We start from the raw sequence: 22,904 nt of genomic DNA, 5'->3' as shown, positions 1-22,904 counted from the left end.
TGCTTTTCTTCAATTTGCCCGAGGGGGATCGATCGACGAAATTGGATTCGGAAACATCAAATGTTCAACGTTTTCCTAACATTAATTTACCATGACATGAATGACAGGCAAGGGGACGTCCAGGCGATGAAGTCACATTTGATAAAAAATTGCTCTTTGGAAATGAGTGTCCTTTTTTCTGCCTTCAGGAAATCGCGGCCCTCTTCATCGCCTGATCGAAAAAGAACAAATTAAATGTTCTATAAAGTATTTTTTTAAAGGTTTTATTCATTTATTTTTTCATAAATTCAATACGCACGGGAACATTAAATGTAAACATTACTGTAACCGATCATTTCCAATAGAGTTAAACCGCATACATTCGTAATTCCGAAGCTTCGTTATTCCGAAGGTTCATTTTTCCGAAGGTTCGTATTTCCGAAGATTCGTTAGTCCGAAAACGAAATGAGGTTCGTAATTCCAAAGGTTCGTTAGTCCGAAAAAGAAGTGAGGTTCGAAATTCCGAAGGTTCGTTAATACGAAAATGAAACTAGGTTCGTAATTCCGAAGGTTCGTTAGTCCGAAAACGAAATGATTAACGAACCTTATTTCGTTTTCGGACTAACGAACCTTCGGAACAACGAACCTTATTTCGTTTTCGGATTAACGAACATTCGGAACAACGAACCTTATTTCGTTTTCGCATTATAGAACCTTCGGAATAACGCCACAAATGTTCGGATTAACGAACCTTTTTACGTTTTCGGAATAACGAACATCGAGGTATAGGCAATTTACGTGTTTCGGAATTACGAACCTTCGGAATTACGAAGTGTAACCGAGTTAAACAATATTGAACTCTGCTGATATTAACGCTGACATCTTATGAATAAAACTGAAAGAATTATAATTTCGCATGTTTACAGCACCTTGGACACTCTGCAGAGTGGATTTGGCGCATTTCAAATCGCATTTATTATTGTTATTATTATTTTTAAAAAAATTAGGAAAAACAAAACAATTTTTGTCTTAGTCTATAGTGAGGCAGTTATAATTGTAAAATAAAAAAAAATCTAGGATTACTGGCTGTTCGTATGGGGTCATTTCTTTCACATTTGAATGCAGAGGGTTAATTAAGCGGGGAGGATTATAAAAATTTTCTTTCCACTCAAAAAAGATTCTCCCCACTCTTAGAATTATAATATCCTTGTTTCTTAAATATCAAGATAATCTTTCAACGCCTAAAAGACCCATGAAAGCATCATTTACCGATCCCTGGGGCAAGTTGTGTCGATAACTTATATTTTCTAGATTTCAAGACAAGGGCGCAGCGTTTGTTCAATAAAACTTAGAGAAATGCGCCCGAGGGACTTTGGAAATGACATACGAGTCACAATGAAATGCCACACGTTACGCCATAATTTAAAAAGGCCTGTTTAGTATCAAACACGAACCCCAGGGGCCTATTTTTCCCATTTTCAATCGATTTTGTGATCACATTCTCAGAGGCTCTATTTGAATTGATACAAAAGACGCAAACACTTCTGATATCAGCAAACTTAATATTTCTTAATTCATAGTGGTTTTGATGGGTATGTGTAAACAAAGCTATCTATTGCAATACTGTACAAGCTGAAATCAATCTATACCCTAATAAAAAAGTAATCGCACTATTGTTCAGTTTGAAACCGCAAAGATGAATCTTCTGAAGAAAAAAAATCGGTTATTCAAACTATAATGGATGTAATAATACAGAACTTTATTCTCAGATAAAAGATCGACAAATATAACAAGTCTCATTTCTCACCAATCTGTTAACAACCAACGAATCGACGATACATGTATGCTTGAAAAATGGGATAGATCAGCGCGTGTCCTTGTCTGGCGAAAGCTATAAACACTTGCGTTTTTGTCATGAACTTATATGTTTTATCATCACTCTCACAACCGCATACATTCGTAATTCCGAAGCTTCGTTATTCCGAAGGTTCGTATTTCCGAAGGTTCGTAATTCCAAAGGTTCGTTAGTCCGAAAACAAAGTGAGATTCGTAATTCCGAAGGTTCTTTAATCCGAAAACGAAATGAGGTTCGTAATTACGAAGGTTCGTTAGTCCGAAAACGTTGATTAACGAACCTTATTTCGTTTTCGGAGTAACGAACCTTCGGAACAACGAACCTCATTTCGTTTTCAGATTAACGAACCTTTGGAACAACGAACCTTATTTCGTTTTCGGACTAACGAACCTTCGGAACATCGTACCTTATTTCGTTTTCGGATTATCGAACCTTCGGAATAACGAACCTTCGGAAAAACGACACAAATGTTCGGATTAACGAATCCTTTTACGTTTTCGAATTAACGAAAATCGAGGTATACTAGGCAATTTACGTGTTTCGGAATTACGAACCTTCGGAATTACTAAGTGTAAACTTACAACAAAAGGAACTATTATGAGAAGGGTATTGGGGAAAGAATGGTACAGGTTTATTTTGAAAATACGCATATTTTTGTCCATGTATACCACTGTCAATCTTTTCACAGAAGTCTTCGTGTTAATCACGGTCTGGTGTTCCAGTATCAGTTATATTTATTTTACTAAACGAAAAGTAATATCTGCCCGGGCATATACTAATGTCCACTTCTTTGCACCATGAGTAAGGCAGTAATATCCCCATGGAACCCTAAGTGCGAAGAGTTCATTCTACAGAGAAGTGGACAAAGAGGACGACCACCGCCCATATGATAGTTTCAATCTAATAATTTGGACAATTAAAGACAACTGAACAAGATAAAAATACTAATGGTCCTAAACATGCTAGACGGCTTGCTTAGCTGATCAGTGGGTTTTCATACACCCACTATCAGGCTATCATTGCATAAAACGGTGAACCCCCTACCCCCCCCCAAAAAAATGACCATCTGACCATGTGATTTTGTTGGCATGGTCAGCCCCCCCCCCCCTTCAAAACCGTTCCGGGGACCCCTGACACTAACAGATGTTAACACGCGTGGCAATCTGGGGGGGAGGGGGTAGATCGTCCATTTAATTTCTCCGACCCCCCCCCCCACACCCAAAACCTCATGAAATCACGTCGCATGCGTGTTAAAACTCTCCGAAGCCGCGGCCCTGAATGCTCTGTTGAGATGCCTGACATGCCTGAGGAGCATCAGATACAGTTTCAAACTAAATGATGCGATCGTCTGAAAACAGGTTTTTGTGAATACGATGTTTGTCCTCTATGGCGTGCCAAGTGTACGCCAGTATATTCTGTGCAATTCAAGCAATTCCGTACACAAAATGTGTTTTTATTCAGACGAAAATCTTTTTGTCATGACGCTTTTCTAATTTCGTACACGAAATTTATTTTGTGTCACACAAAATCATTTTCGTCTCGACGAAATGCACAAAATAAATTTCGTTTAGACAAAATGTAATTGCGTCCACAAACTTCATTTGGCGTGCCATACAAAATGGCGCACCAAATGTCCGATGGTAAATTCCGTCCAATTCACGTCATTCCGTACACAAAAGTTTTTTTGTTCGTATGAAAATGATTTCGTCATGACGCAGTTTTATTTCGTATACGAAATTATTCTTGTCACACAAAATAAATTTTCGTCGAGACGAAATGTAATTTGGTCCACAAAATTTATTTCGTACACACGAAATGAATTTTGATCTAACGAAATAGCACCCCAATTGTCCAAAGGAAAATTCTGTAGGAAAATATGTGTTTCACTCCAACGAAATTCATTTCGTCATGATGCAGTTTGATTTCGTATACGAAATTTATTTTGTGTCACACTTATAATCAATTTCCTCGAGACGAAATAAAATTGCGTCCTCGAAATTCATTTCGTTGCGATGCAAATATTTATTCCGTCAACGAAATGATTTTGTGTCACATCACAAAAAATTCCGTCGACGAAATGATTTTGTGTCACATCACAAAAAATTCTGTCCATGTAAAATAATTCTGTCTCCTCTTTCTGGCAGGGAATATGAGATCGTCGCTGATTGGCTGCACCTTGCTCAAGCCGATATCTTCGCTCGATCGATATCCGGGCGCGGGACGGTCACACTCACAGGTCGGCATGTTGGTGAACCTTTCTTGTTTAGCTTAGATTTCACGTTATTCATGTCAACGAGAGCTGTAAACAACTTCTCTAATTGGTAGAATGTGGACGGACATTGCATTCGTAAGTTTAGCTATGTTTTCGACTTCAAAATTACGTTGAAAACAAAATGGGAATTCGTTAGTCGTTGCCAAACTTGCATTTGCAAGAAGCTGTGCAATTTATAGTCCCGTGTATTCAAGTTTGTGTAGGGTCCTACTGTAGTCGACCATGCCAGGCCAGGGGGATTGGTCTTTTGTGCACACCTAAAATGGTAATGAATTATACAGGCTGATATTTAGGCCTAGATTTTGATAAATGGTGTAAAATTCATACTCAGACTGACTCAGAGCAAAATGCATGTTGAAATTGGAAACTTCATTGGATGACAAATTTTATATAATTATTGACTGTCTGAGACTGAGTCAGTGATTGACGTGATTTTATTTTTAGATTATTAAAAACAGCTTTAGCTTGGGCACCCACACGCATTGCGAGGTTAGTATTAATACTGGTAAATTAAACCATTGAACCATGTTTGGCAGTGGATTTCGAATTGACAGTTAATGAGTTAGTGGGTCGCGCATGCTGGCTTGCTGCGATCCCACTTCTGCAAGTGATGTCCACGTCCATAAGGCATTAAACACACCACTTCTAAGTAATGGCTTGGTTTTTCTGTGCGCTGTGGCATGTCAGGGGCGGATCCAGCTTTTATAAAGGGGGGGTTGGGGTGGTATGTGAGGGAGCGTAGCGACCGAGTCCAAGCGAGCGGAGCAAGCGAGGGTGTTTGGGGGGGTGTCCCCCCTCCCACGTAGGGAAAATTTTTGAAAATCTGTGTGTGAAAATGGCGTTTCCTTGCATCTAAAACACCACTATTTTTTATATAGAGGTCGTTGCCAAATTAACCCCCATGAAAATTTGTAAAATTAAGTTGCAATCCCCCATTTTTTTTTTTTTTAATGGGGGGATTTTTGTTTGGGGATGAGAATCAGCAACCCTGGCCTAGATTGTCACTTCCGCGGTGGCCCGTGTCCTCAAAAAAGCTGATGGGGGGCAAAAAGGACTATGTGACATTTGTTCGCCCAACCCTCCCCCCAAATAAATAATAATAATAAATTAAATGAATACTACATAGAAATAGAATAAAATAAAATTACAAGTTTTTTAAAAAAGATAAGATTTAAAAAAAATGGTCCCCAGATTTTTTTTTTTGGGGGGGGGTTGCAACCCCCCCTCTAGATCTGTTTCTGCATGTAATGAACCCTTGACTATGAGTTGGGCTTGTCCGTAGACTCTAATGTTAGAGTCGAGGCCTATCTCGGCTCGGGCCCAAAGATGCGCCACCGCGCACAGAAAAATCATGTGGTATGGACACCAGAAGTAAGAATGAGATCCCATGCGCGACCCACTGACTTAGATATCCACTGCCAAAACGGTTCATGGTACAGGGTATAGGGCAAGTCCAAGAAAAGGTCACCCTAGAAGGTAAAATTTTATCTCCAATTTAAGAAGTTATCTTTGGAGGGGTAAGAAAGCCTATCGCCTGTTGTGGTAGCCTAAGTATGTTTGGCCTAGGTCCTAGCCCCACTCATTACTAGTACAAGTTTAGTTACTTCGAGCGATGTTTGTGCCGGCTCCACTTCACCACCACTACTATACGCTCCATCTGGCTGAACATCGTGTCCGTTAAGTCGATCTGATATTCCGAGTGACAAAGGTGGGATTTTATGGGGAAATATAAAACTCATGGAACATCACGATCTTTAAAAACAAAACTAATATAGGAGGGGGTCCAGTGTCCGGACATGTTATCTTTTGGTTACACTTCGTAATTCAGAAGGTTCGTAATTCCAAAACACGTGAATTCATTATTGCCTGAACCACAATGTTCGTTAAATCGAAAAAGGGTTCGTTAATCCGAACATTTGTGGCGTAATTCCGAAGGTTCGTTAATCCGAAAAGGAATAATGAGTGATAATTCCGAAGGTTCGTTAGTCCGAAAACGAAATGAGGTTCGTTAATCCGAAAAAACTAAATGAACAACGAACCTCATTTTTTTTCGGACTAACGAACCTTCGGAATTATGACTCTCATTATTCCTTTTCGGATTAACGAACCTTTGGAACAACGAACGTCATTTCAATTTTTGGATTGTCGGACCTTCGGAACAACGAACCTTATTTCGCTTTCAGATTAACGAACCTCCGGAATATCCAAACCTTCGGAATAACGAAGCTTCGGAATTATGAATGTAAACAATCTTTTTGAAGCCTTCCTTTTTGTCTTTGGATTACACTAAAAATATGAATTCAATACTTGTTATCATCTTCTATTTTGTTCTTTATATTTCCCAACATTTTGTACTAAAATTTGATGAAACTTCGCTTCTAACTTTTTTCAAATGACTTTCTAACATTGATCGTGTGGACACACAACCTGTACGGACACACAACAACTGAGTGACCTGAAACTCAGGCAGGACGTTTAGCAATACTTGATTAACCTTATGCCCAAATTTCATGAACTAGGTTTCTAAGTTTTCATTTAAAAAACACAACCTTTTGTTAAGATTTGGTGTTGATGCCGCCACCGTCAGAAAAACAGCGCCTATAATATAATTTTACTCTCCTATGCAGGTGAAACAAAACGGAAGGAAAGAAGGGAAAACACAAATTTTGTGCATTTTCATGTATTTATTTTCAATAGTCTCGGCAGTGCAGCCGTCCTTGCATGGTAACTATTATATAAAGATTATCCAGCAGCTTGCAAAGGAAAGTCAGTTTCAAAGTAATTTCTTCAGTGCACAGATGAGGCGAGGGGGTCTTCGGGCGCTTGCCCCCTCTCCTCTCCTACAAAAATAAATTATGACCAAGAAAGTAGAAAAGAAAATGGTGAAATATATTTTTTCTGAATATTATGCTTTCATTGGATATTTATAAAGTTAAATATTTTTATTTTTTTTGCTCGCTCACAAAAAAAAGATCTGCCCAATTATTCATATCTAGCCCCTTCAAAACTTTGGCTCACTTCGCCACTGATTTGTTTCATCACACTTCTATGCAAATACTTACGCCTATAGAATAGAATACATTATATCCTACATAGAGTAAATCATGTATAGTACTATTGGTTCAAGTAGCATCATGTGACCGAATATATTTCAACTCTGACGTCATACCTCGATATATTTTTGGATACTAGTATATCGAGGTCTGACATCATTATTTCACAAAACTGGATCTAGCTAAACTCTCAGGCACACCGGCCAGCGCGCTCTCTCTCCCGGCAAGTCCAGCGATGTGTCGGCACAGGCACTGATCTGCGTTCTGCTGAGCACGATGGCTCAGAGAAAAGTAGGTAATTCAACTCAAGTAACCGGACTTTGCAAGCTCATCACATAGATTTTGGTTATAAATTATAAAAAGTTGGATAAAAAACAAATATATCAGGCGTTTCATTCGAAAGCATAGTGGGAATTATTAATCCTCGGTTGGACTGGCAAAACTACTATATTTCCCTCGGGGCTTCGCCCCTCAGGAAGTAATTGTCAGACCAACCTCAGATAAATAATTCAACTATACTTTCTCAAAGCCTGATATATTTGTTTACTATTTCTCATAATTCCATATGGCTTTGTGTAATTATTTTGTGTCCAGAATTACTTCATTAATATGAAATTTTATTCAGAATCACAAAAACTGCAAGCTCTCTTTTTCTCCTAATAATCAGAGACAAAATGAGCCCAAGATTTTGAGGGAGTCAGATGTGTCATATCAGGCAAAATTCAATAGAAGTTGTGAGCGAGCAAGCTTTTCATTAAAAAAAATCACATTTTGTAGCTTGACATAAAAATATTCAGAAAATGTTATATTTCATTTTTCTTTCCCTTTTTTTTTTTGGGGGGGGGGAGAGCATCCCAAGCCTCCCCCCATCTATGCACCTCTGTCTAGTGTCTATATTACTGTTATATTGTTATTTCAAGACTAATTTTCATAGAAACGATTGGTTCAGAAAAAATATTAAACACATGCAGCCTTTCATGGAAAGTTCCCCCGGTTGTCCCGAAAAGGTGTGTTTTGTTTGACTTTCCTCCTCAACCCACCCTTTCGAGAAAAGCTCTCGCGGCATATCTCAACGTCCGTATGACATATTTGTCCTGCCCACCAGAGGTGAAGGCGAGACTAAGGGATCCAAATGTCGTCTGTCCGTCCGTCACAAACCTGTAATGACACATAACTCCACAACCGTAAGTCGCTTTTAAACCAAACATGGATGGTAGATGGACCTGGGTGACCTGCATGTTGAGCTGCAGTCAGAGGTCACATGGTAAGGTCAAAGGTCATTTTCAGGTCAACGTTAAAGTTTACATGCAACACTTTTATGACACCTAACTCCACAACCGTAAGTCGCTTTTCAACCAAACTTGGATGGTAGATGGACTTGGGGGACCTGCATGTTATGCTGCAGTCTGAGGTCATATGGTAAGGTCAAAGGTCATTTTCAGGTCAACGTTACAGTTCACATGCAAGACTCTTATGACACCTAACTCCGCAACCGTAAGTCACTTTTCAACCAAACTTGGATGTTGGATAGACTTGGGGGACGTGCATGTTATGCTGCAGTCAGAGGTCACATGGTAAGGTAAAATATCATTTACAGGTTAAAGTTTACATGCAAGACTCTTATGACACCTAACTCCGCAACCATAAGTCACTTTTCAATCAAACATGGATGGTCGATGGACTTGGGGGACCTGCATGTTATGCTACAGTCAGAGGTCACATGGTAAGGTCGAAGGTCATTTTCAGGTCAACGTTAAAGTTTACATGCAGGACACCTAACTTCGCAAATGTAAGTCGCTTTTCAACCTAACATGGACAGTAGATGGACTTGGGGGACCTGCACATGTTACGCTGAAGTGGGAGGTCACATGATAAGTTCAAAGGTCATTTTCAGGTCAACGTCAAAGTTTACATGCAAGACTCTCTTATGAAAACTAACTCCGCAACCGTAAGTCACTTTTCAACCAAACTTGGATGTTGGATAGACTTGGGGGACGTGCATGTTATGCTGCAGTCGGAGGTCACATGGAAAGGTCAAAGGTCATTTACAGGTTAAAGTTTACATGCAAGACTCTCTTATGACACCTAACTCCGCAACCGTAAGTCACTTTTCAACCAAACTTGGAAGGTAGATGGACTTGGGGGACCTGCATGTTATGCTGCAGTCAGAGGTCACATGGAAAGGTCAAAGGTCATCTACAGGTTAAAGTTTACATGCAAGACTCTCTTATGACACCTAACTCCGCAACCGTAAGTCACTTTTCAACCAAACTTGCAGACTTATGCTGCAGTCGGATGTCACATGGTAAGGTCAAAGGTCATTTTCAGGTCAATATTAAAGTTTACGTGCAAGGCTGGTATGACAAGTGTTATTCCATCCCAGTAATTTCACAATGAAGTTTCGATATAATTCTTGCGTGCCCTCGCAAATCACAATATTTCTGGTTATTTTCATAAGTGGGCGAGACAAAAATTGCTTTTGCCTTGTTTTTTAGTCATGTTCAAAATGAATTAGTGATGATTTCATTTTTCTCGGCATTTTAATCCCCAAGTCTGCATGGTTTAATTATGTTTGATGCATGTTTTGCCTTTAGTAGACAGCTGGCAGCCCTCTGTCTCGAGGAGTATTTTTATATCTTTTTCTGTATTTGGTGAGTGAAGCCAACGAAATTCAGCTGAACAACCAACATAAAGGCATGGTCACACCGGCCGAGCGTTGTTGGAGCGGTAGGGAAAGAGGGTAGAATTTTTCTCTCAAAATGGGGGAAAAAATCGAAAACAAAAAAAACTAAAATCGAACTTGAAAATGGTAAACGGTAGCGAGCAGTGATGATTTTTTTTTCTCTCCGCTCCACGACCGCTCCAACAACGCTCGGCCGGATGCCTTTACACTTAAGGGGAATCCAGCCTTGGTCATAAAATATAGTGTTGGAAAGGAGAAAATTAGATAAAACAGAATGGTGAAAGTTTGAAAGAAATCGGACCAACAATAAGAAAGTTATGGCTGCTTTAAAATTGAAATCCCTATGATTATGTAGATTTCAAAGTGGCAACTGGGTAAGTAAATTATGACAAGAGGCAAGGACAACTTTCCCATAGGCCATGTACTTAATTATCAGGGATTTGTGTTTTTCTCCTAACTGCCCTTCCCCTGGGGCAGTAATCTAAATATAACCCTGGTAGTATATTGTTTTATGTCCTCATGTGAAAGAAAAATAAAAATTTGAAGTAAAACATTTGAAAAAATGACATATTAGCCATTTTATGTATTGGAGTACATGGAAGAGTAGTCCTTGCCTTACATCACTGTGACATCACATATGTGGCCAATTTGCAGTCTCGTGGATCTAGGGATTACCAATATTCACAACTTTAAAAAAATAACTTTCTTATTATTTGTCAGATAGTGTTCAAACTTTCACCTATCAACTTGACTGATTTTTCTTATTCCCCTAAGAACAAGTTTTTATTTGGGTTGGATTCCCCTTTAACAGAGATTGAAGCTTTTGTTCTAGTTTTGGCTCTGCTATTTTTTTGATTGGATGTATTTCCTGATTTATCACAATAATTGCAAGTTTTATCATGATTTAACTTTTTGAAAATTATGCTATTATGTGATTAAGGCTACATCTCTTGTACTTTCTACCGATAGTCTCAATATAACGTTATTAATGGATTATTTCTTGTAAAAAATCCTAAAGATAGGAACTAACTCTGTGGTTAGTAGATAAATATGACTCACTTGTCCAGGTGTTGATAAACGGGCCGCTGCTGAGTAGGCCTAGAGTTTTCTTAATTATATATAATTGATTTCATGACATGTGTTTACATTTGCTGCAGATTCCCATTCAGCCGTTGGACTGAACTGGTACTGTAACACAGTATGGATGGTCAATATGAAGCAAGCTTCATCGAATTCCTCCAAGAGCTCTGAACTCTGTTCTGATCATTTTGAAGATGCTTGCTTTGACAGGACTGGGCAAACGATTCGTCTAAGACAGGATGCTGTCCCAACCACATTTAATTTGCCGCCTCGTCATCAGAAGGTACAGTAGATCTATATCATACGTGTTTTAAAGAAATATAATCTCTGTATTATCTATCTACCTTTGGTTTGACAGAACAATGTTTTGAATATTCCATTCTCAGTAGCCAAAGAGAAATGAAAATTATCCTATTCGGGAGGGTCACCATGGACCTCGGCCTATACTGTGTACCAGGGGACTGTGTATTTTAAGTTAACGCTTACTAAATGATCAAACAAATTAAAAATTTGGTTTAGCCCTACATAATTAGCATGAGCTTCTTTGAAATTGCAAAGCTAAGGGTGTATTGCTGATTTTTCATAATTTATTAAAATTCATTTTTGATAAATTATTTTATGCATAAATAGAGAATTCTCTGCTGTACAGTTAAGTAAATCTCTAAATAAGTTCCCAAGTTCTACAGTGCGTATGAAAAAATGGGATAGATTTGAAAAGTCTATAAAATTTTTGTTTCAAATTATGATCTCAATATTTTGGTGTCAATACATGCTATGGAGTCTTATCCTTCAAATGCTATTAAAATAATTTGGTTTTGTTCGTGCTTACGCAAACACAAATTTTTGTTTTGTCTGGGGTAAAAAAGGAAGCTTGCGCCAAAATGGCATAATATGATGGTCGGACTTCTTGCTATCAGCAGAATTCCTCTTAACCTTTTCATTATCTTTGCCATAATTTTCGAATTATGCAGTCAAAATTCATTTCCAAATCTACTTATTTATTTGGATAGTTGTGGTGGTGTTCCTTTTTAATATGTTCTCTTTTAGTTTTGAATATTCCTTAGGCAAGAACATTTTTTTAAACCAAATTATGGTAGAGCGTGTTTTTTTTCGAATCCTTTCATTGTGTTCTGCAAAGGTAATGATGCCTTTGAACAGTGGCATACTGAGGGGTGGGGGCTCGGGGTGCTCCCCCCCCTCCCAATACAAAATTATGACCAAGGAAAAAAGTGGAAAGAAAAATAACAGAAAACATAGAAAGTGAAATATGATATTATTCTGAATATTATGTCAAAATCACAAAATTGGATATTTTAGTAAAAACTGGAAATTTTTGCTTGCTCGCTTCACAACTTTTTAATGCATTTTACCTGATCTGCCATATCTTCCTCCTTCAAAATTGACTCAATACACCATTGCCATTGAAAGACATGAATATTTTCTTGTTTGTCCTGTCAAGCACATAATTAAACTTGGTGAAGGATTCAATGACCCCTTGAAAATAGGATTCATGTCTTTTATAGGTACCATTACATAAATTGTTTCACATAATTATTATCAAAGGTACCATAACATAATTTGTTTCACATAATAAAAAGGATTTGAATGATTACAAATTCTCCCAATTAAAAATGCAAATCTTCTCACTTGGGTTGACAAGAAAGTCTCTTCTTACTTATGAAGGAAAATTCAAAGGTAAAAGAAGTTCAAATTAAAACCAATGTAATTCAGGTAAATGAATAAATTTATTAGTGAAATTTGACAGCATTTTTCGAAAATTATGGCAAAGATAATGAATATATTATAAGTCTGCTGATTAGCCAAAAGTCTAAAAGTATAAAACGTCCCGTGTTCGCTCAAGCATGAATTTATTTTTTAAATGCCATTTCAAAGATAAGATCTTAGAGCATCTATTAATATCAAAATATAGATATAATATTTTGAGACAAAGCAAAGATTTTATAATTTCAACCAATAAGTGCAAGAATAATGATGCATTTGTCATTTATGATTTAAAATAGAATTTCCATTGGATTAGATTTGTAAGAAAAATAATGTTTTTGAGCAATTCTAGGTCCGACATGAACTCATACATTGTTGCATTACTGCGTATCCGGATGCCGCAAACTTGGTCCCTAAACTTCTGCGAGACTTGACCAACAAAAAAAATATGAGGACATGTTTCTAACTGTGGAATTATTGCAAAACATGTGGAGGGGGGCTTATTAAAGTGATGGTCCAGGCTGAAAATATTTATACATGTAGCTTAATAAATAGAGTAGAAGTCACTGAGCAAAATGCCGAAAATTTCATCAAAATCAGATGACAAATAATCAAGTTATTGAATTTGATAGTTTATAACAGTAGTTTGTGAAAACGGTCGTCATGAATATTCATTAGGTGGGCTGATGATGTCACATCTCAAATTGTTCTTTTGAATTTTATTATATGAAATTATGTTTATTAAATTTTATCCTCCAAGAACTAGAAAAATTGGATTGACAACTGATTTAGTACATTAGATATTAATTGCTGAAACTTATTTCATCATAATGGAGACACATCATTTACACATGTATGAAATAATGAAAAAATTATGATTTTATGAACCAAACAGAAAGTGGGGATGTGACATCATCCCACCTAATGAATATTCATGATATGACTATTTTCTCAAAATATTGCTAAACTTTAAACTTCAATAACTTTATTATTTGTTATCCGATTTTGATGACATTTTCAGCATTTTGCTCAGTGGATTCTACTCTATGTATTAAGATATAAATATTTTCAGCCTGGACCATCCCTTTAAGACCCCCCTTCCTCCTTTGGGGCCAGATAGGGTTAATAAATCATCATGAATATTTAAACATGTTTATTTTGCTGCAAGTCCATTGAAAAGGATTCATTTCTAAACAAATATTATTCTAAATGTACTATTGAATATTAATTTGACAAATTTAAAGTCATTTTTTCATTCTTGCATCTCGGTTTATTCAATTTTTCTTCTTTTTTTAATGTTTTTTTTTTTTATTCACTCTTCTCGTACAGAATGCACACAAACCAGGGAAACCCTCGAAAGAAAGTCATTTAGATTCAGCAAGCAACCTCCCAGATACTGCAAAGACACCTGTACCAAAGTCTTCAGCACCTTCCCTGGGACTACTACTCAATGCCAAAAATCTAAGAGGGGTAAAGTGGAAGATAACAGCAACATATATCTAAATGGGGTATTGTACAGTATGATTGATCAACCAATGATACCAGTTGTATTCTGACATTTAAATCCATGTCCCTCTGACCAATGTTGTCAAATAAAAACCTTGCTTTGAGCATAACATCCTCAAGGTGGTCTGAAATTCTATTAGAAGGTACATGTACTCTTCTGTGGAAGTTCATTTTATGCTTTGACTGCTAATCTATAAGTTTTATTATCAATATGCTAGTGTTCTGAAGTTGATGTGTTAATAATCAATTGTTTTAATGTTTTATTCTATTTAAAACATAATAGATGGAGACCAGCAGCATGGCAGCAGGAGCTAATGTTGGTCGTGATGAGGCATATACCACCATCAACAATGCTGCAATTGCAGTCACCACCACCAAGTCTGCTTCTGTCACTGCCATCACCATTGCCACCGCCATTACCAAGACCACTCCTGACACAAAGCCCCCAAGTCCTCAACTGACCAGATATTGCAGCTGGAGAAGGATATACCAGGAACTTCAAAGCCAGGGCTTGCCAGTCTCCTACAATAAGAAAAATGCCATGGGCCCATCTAATGAACTAGTAGTAGAATATTTGGCCACAGTTGTAGAAATGCAGAGACTAACATACTGCCACAGGTAAAAATCAATGTCAGATATGATGGATAGTCTTTGAAATATGGGTTGCAGAATGAATATCAGTAAAACCCATCATGATGTGCTATCTGATTTAACCCTAAAAAGGCCGTGGGAGCCCAAAAATTTTCACGATAAATCCACAACGTGAAAGATTGTGCCGCGTCATTATAAAGCCTTTTTTAAAAAAGTTTATGAGTGTTCAGACAAAATTTGTGACACCTGGGTACCCGGTTCTGCAATTATGCAACATTGTGCATTGTGTAAGTACACATGTCAGAATTGCACTAAAATGTGATTTCATGGACAAATCCAATGCAAAATCTGTTTCTAGCCAGAATTCATAATTGTATCGTACCGGTTAATGTTTATTTTTACTGATTAAAATCTATTAATTTCATTGTGCTTATGATCAGAAAATTTTGTCAACAATATAAAAAAAGTAAAAAAAAAACAAAGAAATACTTAAGAAAGGAAAAAAATACATATGAAAGGTATGTGATATCAATTAATTTTTATGTGTCTGAACAAAAACTTCAAGGTCTGTGTTTATAGATTTCCAGCCAAATTCTAATTTCATGCATGATTTAGTAAAACATATAATTCTAAATAATTTTAGAATGATCAAATATACAATTTTTTCATCTGTGGCAGGCATTTTGCATTTCTTCACAATTGCGCAATTAACGGTCAATCTTGAGGGCCCCCACTCCCCTTCCGCCCATCTTTCCTGCCTCCAAAATACCCTGGCAGTCTTATTAGGGTTAGATTAAGTCTACATTAAGCAAACATAAAATTCTTACAATTGAATTCAGTGGCGTAATGAGCCAAATATTTTGAGAGGGCTAAATATGGCGAATGGAACAAAAGTTCTCCAAAGAGAGCGAAGGGAGTGTGCAAAATTTTAGAACTTTTTAATACAGAAATCAAAATTTGGAAAGATTTTGACGTAATAATATCCAGTAAATACTCTCTATTTCACCCTTTCTCGTTCGCTTTCTTTCTTTTTCTCCTTTTCTTTCTTGGTCGTTAAACATTGGGGGGGGGGGCAGTCAGACCGCAGGTCCCTATGCTAATGAGCAAAAAGTCCAGATACATCCAAATCATCTCGTGGCTGAATCCTTGCAAAATCTTGTGATTCATGAGATTTTCTTTCTCGAGTCTAAGAATTTACCTGTTTTAAAAGAAAATTCCAGTATTGGTAACGATCTCAAAATGACTTTTTACAGAATCTAATATAATGACCACCCAAGTGTCTGTTTGTATGAATAAAAAATATGTGCCAAAGGATTCTGGAAGAAATTGTGTAATTGCTGAGCTAATAAGCTCATATTCCAGCAATAATAATACACTGTCCCACGTGTGCCTATCTGTGTTGGTGATCTTCAGTGTGAACATTTTTCAGCGTAGATTTCAAGATTTCACAAAGTTCAGTTTATGTAACTTTACCAAATCTAGATCCTCGATGATATACTGACAATTAAGCCAGACTTTCTCATGAAATCAGTGTTTACTGCAACTACTGGCATTATTTAATTTAACTTGAGGTTAAATTAAATATTATTGCACTATCAGATAGAGTAAAAGTTACTCTTTCATATTGGTCATTTATTTTGTATACAATATTTTGTTAAATAAGTAAATTTCTGGCCTGAAAGTGTGCCTCAAAACTTAATTTTCTTCTTCCATTTTCTTTTGCACATTGTGCAAACTTTTTATTTTGAGCCTCAATGATATCCATATCACCATAAAGCTGAACTTCTTTTCTTTCTCACAATGCCACTCTTGATATGCGGCACCTTTTAATCGGGTCAAGATCACACTTTTCCCACTAAGGTACAATACGAGATTTCTGTAATTTTGTACTTGCATGAAATCCAGAGTTCTGATTGGCTGGATAAGGTTCACAGAACAACAGGCACAGGGTATTTGAGGAGATTACCACATGGGAAGTGTGACCTTCCTACGAACCCTGGCACTGGAACCGTTGGAATTTGCCACTGGGTGGTCTATTTGACCAATCAGAATGCAGTATTCTTGTTTTCAAACTGCTTTATGTACTTGGCAAATGAAAAGTGTGATCTTGACCCGATTAAACCAATTCTTATTTTGAAACCTATATCGTTTCAAAGCATACATATTCAGCTTTATCATGATATAAAAATCATTTGGGCTCAAACACAAATAAAGTGTGAAAATAGCAACTTTTGTCTGGTGAAAATATTTATTTTATAGCATATTTTAGATCAAACTTTGAACCTATATTACAAAATCTTTGAATAAATCCAAACATATGACATGAAAGAATGATTCTTCTTCTTTACAATGGTACCAAATTCATGAAATTCGATGCACAGTTAGAGCAGCAATGACCGAATGAAAAGGTGTTATGGTCCGCGTCAAGCTCATTAAATATACAAAACATCTCAAGTCATGAATATCATTTGGATGAAAGAAGCCACTCTCTTGGGACCTGCAGTCTGACTGGGGGGCATGGCCCCCATCTATACATCAGTGATGGATTTAATACTTTTTGCATGTACGATGACGATGCTCGCTCTCTCTCACCCATCCTCACTATGTGTATATGTGTGTGCAAGATGAATTATGAGGAATAATTGCATGAAGTGACGTTTTTCAACCAGAGATTGATCCTTATATATTATTTACTATTGCATTTTTGTTCATCATATTGACCCATCTTGACCCCTTTACCCCCCCCCCCCTGACAAAAACCTAATAGTCAAATGAAGTTTCCTTTTCTTTTCTTTTGATATACATGTAATGTATTCATGTGAGAAAAAAAATTATAGTGCCAAACATTTTTTGAAAATTTTAATTTATTCCTTCAGGTGAGGTTTTGTCCACAGTTCCAGAAGGACACAAAATAGTATCAGAAAGTCATGCCAGAATCAACAACTGAAGGGTTTGAAGAGCCAGATAAAGAGCCGAGAAATGTGATTTTAAAGGTAAGTTAAACTTATTTATAATTCTGATTCATTTTGGCATAGAAAGTAAGTCATAATAACAATTTGAATTATTTTTGTCTTCTTGATTTGCTCTTTGTCAGGAATCCAAATTTTAGAATTAAACTCTTAGTTTGAGGTGTTGATGATTTTTTTTTCAGCTGCAAAAGTAACAAACCAATATCAATCATTGGTCGATAATGTGACTTGCTTTCTCTTGCCAAATTGGTACATGTACATGTATATTCTGCATTTCTATAATGATTGACCCCACCACTAGCACATAAGATGCAACATGTCAAATAACTGTCAAACTCACTTCATCATGTATTTAATTATTAATATTTCATTAAAGGAGTAAAAGGACTCAGAAAGATTACCCGAAAAAGCTCACAGAATTTTTTTTACTGGTAGACCCTTTACATTCATTTGATGAATTGAGTTCATGCAAAATCAACTGAATGTTATGAGTACAAAATCCTGTTAATACACCTTACTGTGAGGCTATTCTGGTAGGTCATCCCGGGAGTGCCTGAGGATCTTGTCCATTTGGATAAATCTTGCAAAGTACCAAGAGGTGCCTCCACCCCCCCCCACTCTATTAAGGGTTAACAATGAAATTGAAATTAGGAATAAGTTTAGTATCTTCCGGGGGGGGGGGCACTCAGTATATAATGCATAGTGGGTATGTGCCGCGGAGGGGACCCCCATTTTCACACTCAAATTTCCGTTCCAAGGCATAGCATTTTGCCTTGTTGATAAAAAGAACAAAGAAAGCCGCTCCAAGGCATAGCATTTTCTTCTTATCGAGAAAAAAGAAGAGGGAAATCCGCTCCAAAGCTAGCATATTTTTTACGTTACGCCGCTCCGATCGCATTGAACGAGTCGAATTTTGGTGAAAAGCGGCGCAGAGCTCCCCCGGCGGAGGCCGCGCTAGCTGCATCATGCACGCATGACCGTTCCGTGGGGATGCATACGCACTCACACGCTGGCGATCCGTTCCAAGGACCCCCGTTTTCACAAACATTTGTCGTTTTGAAGCCCGTTCCGAGGACCCTCCTTTTTACAATAAGCCCGCTCCAAGGCCCCCGTTTTTTGTCTCGCCCGCGGCACACCCCCACCACATTTTTGGTCGAGTGCCCCCCCCCCCCCGGAGTATCTTGCTCATATGCATTATAAATTAATTACTATTTCAGGTACTTCAATCACATGCACAGTAGGAGCAAAAACAGCAGCAAACACACAGGAGATGTAACACTACATTGACCAACAGCAACAACTACAGCAGCATCAACAATTTCTGCAGGAGATGCAAAAACCACACTGGCAACCTCAACAACATCAAGGTGTCCAACAAGCACTCCGGGAACGTTAACAGCAACCACAGCTTCAGCTGGAGTTTCAACAAACACATCAGAAAAAAACCAACAGCAGCAAAAAAAACACTTATGAATAATGAAATGAATCTAATTGAAACTCAAAAGCCAATGACGCAACATCTTTGACAAACTGAGACAATTATTCATTCTTTTACAGGATAAAGAAATACTTTTTTAAAGTGTAAATTTGCAGGAACACAATGGATGTTCCTATGTATCTATTTAATGAAATAAATTTGACTTTAATAAATTCAGTAAATTCAATTCAATAAATTTAGTGATTCAATAAATATCTACTTTTATTTGTCAATGAGTGAAAATACCTGTATTTTCTATTTAGAATGACAAAAAGCAATTTATCAATTCAATATCATCAAAAACTTTAGCAATATGGTTGTTAGGCCCTCCAAATTGTTGATATTTTGATGAAAAAGCCGTTTCTGCTGCAATATTTGACGCAACTCAAATAGATCAAATATTGTCGCAGAAATTGTCATTTGCCCCTGAAAGTATCTGCGGCAAATATTTGACGCAGCTCAAATAGCTGCATCAAATATTGCCGCAGAAATTGTCATTTGCCGCTGTTTTGAGATTTGCCGCAGAAAATGGGAGTTGCCGCTGCGGCAAATGTTTTATGAAACGGGCCCCAGGTCAATCAAAATATTTTCGAATTCGTGCTGGTGAGCAACACGTTCACTCCCAGCGATAGGGACTTGTTTAAAAATGGCATAGGAAATATGCTTTTCTAAGTATGGTAAACTCATAGTAGAATTTAGGTGTTGCAAGAATTAAATTGTGAATGAACTGTATTGGTAGGTAAGACATGCGTAGAGGATTATTTGTCTTTATCCATTTCTATTTTCCACATTTTTCTTTTGTTTGACTTTATTTTCTAGGGGGAAGCCCCACTCCCCCATTCCTGTGGATGCCAATTGGTTGGGGGCTTGGAATAGTGCAAGTTTAAAAGGGTGAACCTGAACTTTATAGATATCAAGAGAGAAAGAATTGGAAAGTTAAAATGAATAAAAAGAAAGATGGAGAGAGTGAGAAAGATGGTGGACTTTCAAGGGGCATTAAAAAATCTCATATTAAAACATCATTTTTGTTTTTGTAATTATTCTATTTACCCAGGGTCAGTCAAAATATTAATTAGCATCCACAGGAGGGTGGGATCCTTCCCGCCTTAAAACTGAAATCTAAAGAAAAGTGTAGAAATGGATAAAAGACAAAGATCCTCTGCGCATGATTTACCAGCAAATGCAGCTCATTCAGAATTTAACTCTTAGAGCACCTAAATTGTACTATAGGCCTACAATATGTGTTTACCATGCTTAGGAAACACATATTTCCTAAGCTATTTTAAAACGAGTCCTACTGCTCGGAAGTGAACAAGTTGCTTCCTTACTCATATTCAAGAACGTTTTGACTAACCTCCTTTTTTAATTGGTTGCTTTGCTCCCTCACATACCCAACAATTTGTTGTCCTCTACATTTCTTCTGCTTGGTCACTTCGCTCCCTCTTACATATTCCTCAAATCTCTTGGCCCTGCATTTTCCTTCTGTCATTTTGCTCTCTCGCATATATCCCCCCCACAAAATTCTGCTCTGTCGCATTCGCTCCCTCGCACATATCCCAAAATTGTTTTGCCCCACCCTGCATTTTTTTTCTGCTGACAGCCATGTCCTGCCCAACCTCTCTCTCCAATACCTTGAAATGATGGGGGGGGGGGGTAACTTTAGATATGAGAGTGACCGAACAATTGTAAATCAGTGAAATATTTGACTTTTCTTTTGATTAGTTAATATTTTCTGTGAGAGTGATTATTGCAAAGGATTATACCCCTTTCTGTACACAAAACATACCAGTATTTTGAGAAATAACAACAGAAAAAAGACCACATTCTTCCTGACTGTTCAAATCCTTAAAAAAATAAAATATGGTAATTTTTACTTTCTCAGGCATTCATCACAGGCTCCCCAATTCCTGTCTCTATCAATCACCCCCATTCTTAATTCATCTTTTTGTCTCTATCCAACAGCTCATTTATAACTGTGGCCTTGTTCTATCCTACATGTATTCTATTCTTCTGTCAGCTTGCCGTCATTCCTACTTTTCACAAACTTTTTTCTCTTCTGACATTCAAATCAGAATGAATATACTGTAAGACATCTTCAAATTCAATGAATTCATTTTTGTTACATGCCCAGTGATAAACGTTTTCATTGAGCTATTTAAAATAATCAGAATCCACACAGCGTAAATTTTTTGTTGTAAATTGTGCAAATCAATGTTTGTCCAAACTTAAAAGCAAGTAATGTATAAGGTAGGACTTCTGTGTGGTTTCAGCCTCTCCTCTCCAAGTTTTAATACAGTCCATTATTGTTGTTGACTTCCACTTTACCCCTCTTGGACTTTCTGGTATTCAGTAGGAGTGGTCTTCGAGAAATTAAGGTGCTGAAGACTTTGGCACTGTGGTCTTTGCAGTATCTGGGAGGTTGTTTGCTGAATCGAAAAGTCTTTTTGGAAATACCTTGGTTTGGGTGAATTCTGTAGGAGACAATTAATAAAAAAATAAGAAAAAAGAATATTGAACAAAAACAGATACAAGAATTAAAAGATAACTATTCAAAGATAATTTTTCAATCAAATATTCGATTATCCATGAAGAAAATATTCGTTTAGAAATCAAACCTTTTGCAGTAACTTGCAACAAGATAATTTTTTTAAAAAATATACATGATGATATATAAACCCTATCTAGCCCCGGGGGGGGGGGGGGGGCTTAATAAGCTCCCCTCCCCATCCACATTTTTCATGATAAGTCCACAATGAGAAATGAGGTACCATGATTACTTTTTGGTCAATTCTGCAGAGCTTTTGAGACACCCGGAAATTCAGTTACGCAACATTTTATGAGATATATGTCGGACCAAAAATTGCTCAAAATATTATTTTGTATATATACACATTTAATCCAATGGAAATTCTATTTTCAGTCATAATTGACAAAATTATCATTATTCTTGCACTTATTGGTTGAAAATAATCAAATCTTGCTTTTTATAATCAGAATAGTGCCATGAACAGATCCCATTAAATATAAAATACATAAGGCCCCAAAACAAAGAAATACATATGGAATTAAGAAACAATAAAATACATAAGATTAGAAATGTCATTTACCATTTATTTTTGAGCAACTTTGTTAGAAATCATAGAATTTCGGGAATTCTTTAGAGATTAACCTTTAAAACAAAGAATTCTCTATTACGCATAAATTAGCATTACTAATTTATTAACAATAAATATTTAATAACAAAAATTTTAATGAATCTGTAACCTTATATTCCATGCTTGCAGATTACATTGATGAAGATGTGTGCATTGGTTTTCGTTATGATCAGAGGCAAGATCTGAAGAGGGGGACCAAAAAAAGCCACCTCCCCCTCCCTGGGCTATGCAATCTCAAATAGCCCAGATTATGAGTTAAACCAAATTTTAAAAAATATATTATTTATAGTTTACTGTAATACACAGTATAGGCCCCGTCCCTGGTTATCCACCCTGATTAGGATAATTTTCATCTCTATTATGCTACTGAAAATTGAATAATTAAAGCAATGTTCTATCAAAACAAAGGTAGATAAAACAGAATATAATTTCTTTAGAACGCATGTATGATATAGATCCACTGTACCTCTGAAGACGAGGCTGGAAATCAAATATGGTTGGGACAGCGATCCTGTTTAAGACGTATCGTCTGCCCAGGTCAAAGCAAGCATCTTCAAAATGA

The 22,904-nt window shown here is 37.0% G+C and overlaps 1 protein-coding gene across 5 annotated transcripts; it reads left to right on the top strand.

Annotated features, from left to right (window-relative positions):
* The first annotated feature begins 3,966 nt into the window (after window positions 1-3,966).
* On the top strand, window positions 3,967-20,241 carry LOC121421604 (THAP domain-containing protein 5-like). 5 transcript variants are annotated; one of them, XM_041616360.1, is made up of 6 exons: window positions 3,967-4,181; window positions 11,000-11,205; window positions 13,974-14,114; window positions 14,434-14,768; window positions 17,618-17,734; window positions 18,928-20,241. In XM_041616360.1, the coding sequence occupies exons 2-5, from the start codon at window positions 11,047-11,049 to the stop codon at window positions 17,619-17,621; spliced, it is 639 nt and encodes a 212-aa protein (XP_041472294.1). In that variant the 5' UTR covers window positions 3,967-4,181; window positions 11,000-11,046; the 3' UTR covers window positions 17,622-17,734; window positions 18,928-20,241. The 5 variants fall into 5 exon arrangements, with proteins under 5 accessions (XP_041472294.1, XP_041472296.1, XP_041472292.1 ...); XM_041616358.1 differs by lacking the exon at window positions 3,967-4,181 and adding an exon at window positions 5,329-5,582; XM_041616359.1 differs by lacking the exon at window positions 3,967-4,181 and adding an exon at window positions 7,067-7,454.
* Window positions 20,242-22,904: the final 2,663 nt, after the last annotated feature.

This window comes from Lytechinus variegatus, chromosome 9 (assembly GCF_018143015.1).
Source record: "Lytechinus variegatus isolate NC3 chromosome 9, Lvar_3.0, whole genome shotgun sequence".
Classification (NCBI taxonomy): domain Eukaryota; kingdom Metazoa; phylum Echinodermata; class Echinoidea; order Temnopleuroida; family Toxopneustidae; genus Lytechinus; species Lytechinus variegatus.
This window is presented reverse-complemented; position numbering and strand designations above follow the sequence as displayed.

What these genes read in the sequence shown, in the direction of transcription:
- LOC121421604 (XM_041616358.1), top strand. Translation starts at nt 5,537, where the DNA reads ATGGTACAGGGTATAGGGCAAGTCCAAGAAAAGGTCACCCTAGAAG. An exon ending in AGAAAAGGTCACCCTAGAAG is followed by an intron (nt 5,583 to 10,999) that starts GTAAAATTTTAT and finishes CATTTGCTGCAG; the next exon opens with ATTCCCATTCAGCCGTTGGA. An exon ending in TGCCGCCTCGTCATCAGAAG is followed by an intron (nt 11,206 to 13,973) that starts GTACAGTAGATC and finishes CTTCTCGTACAG; the next exon opens with AATGCACACAAACCAGGGAA.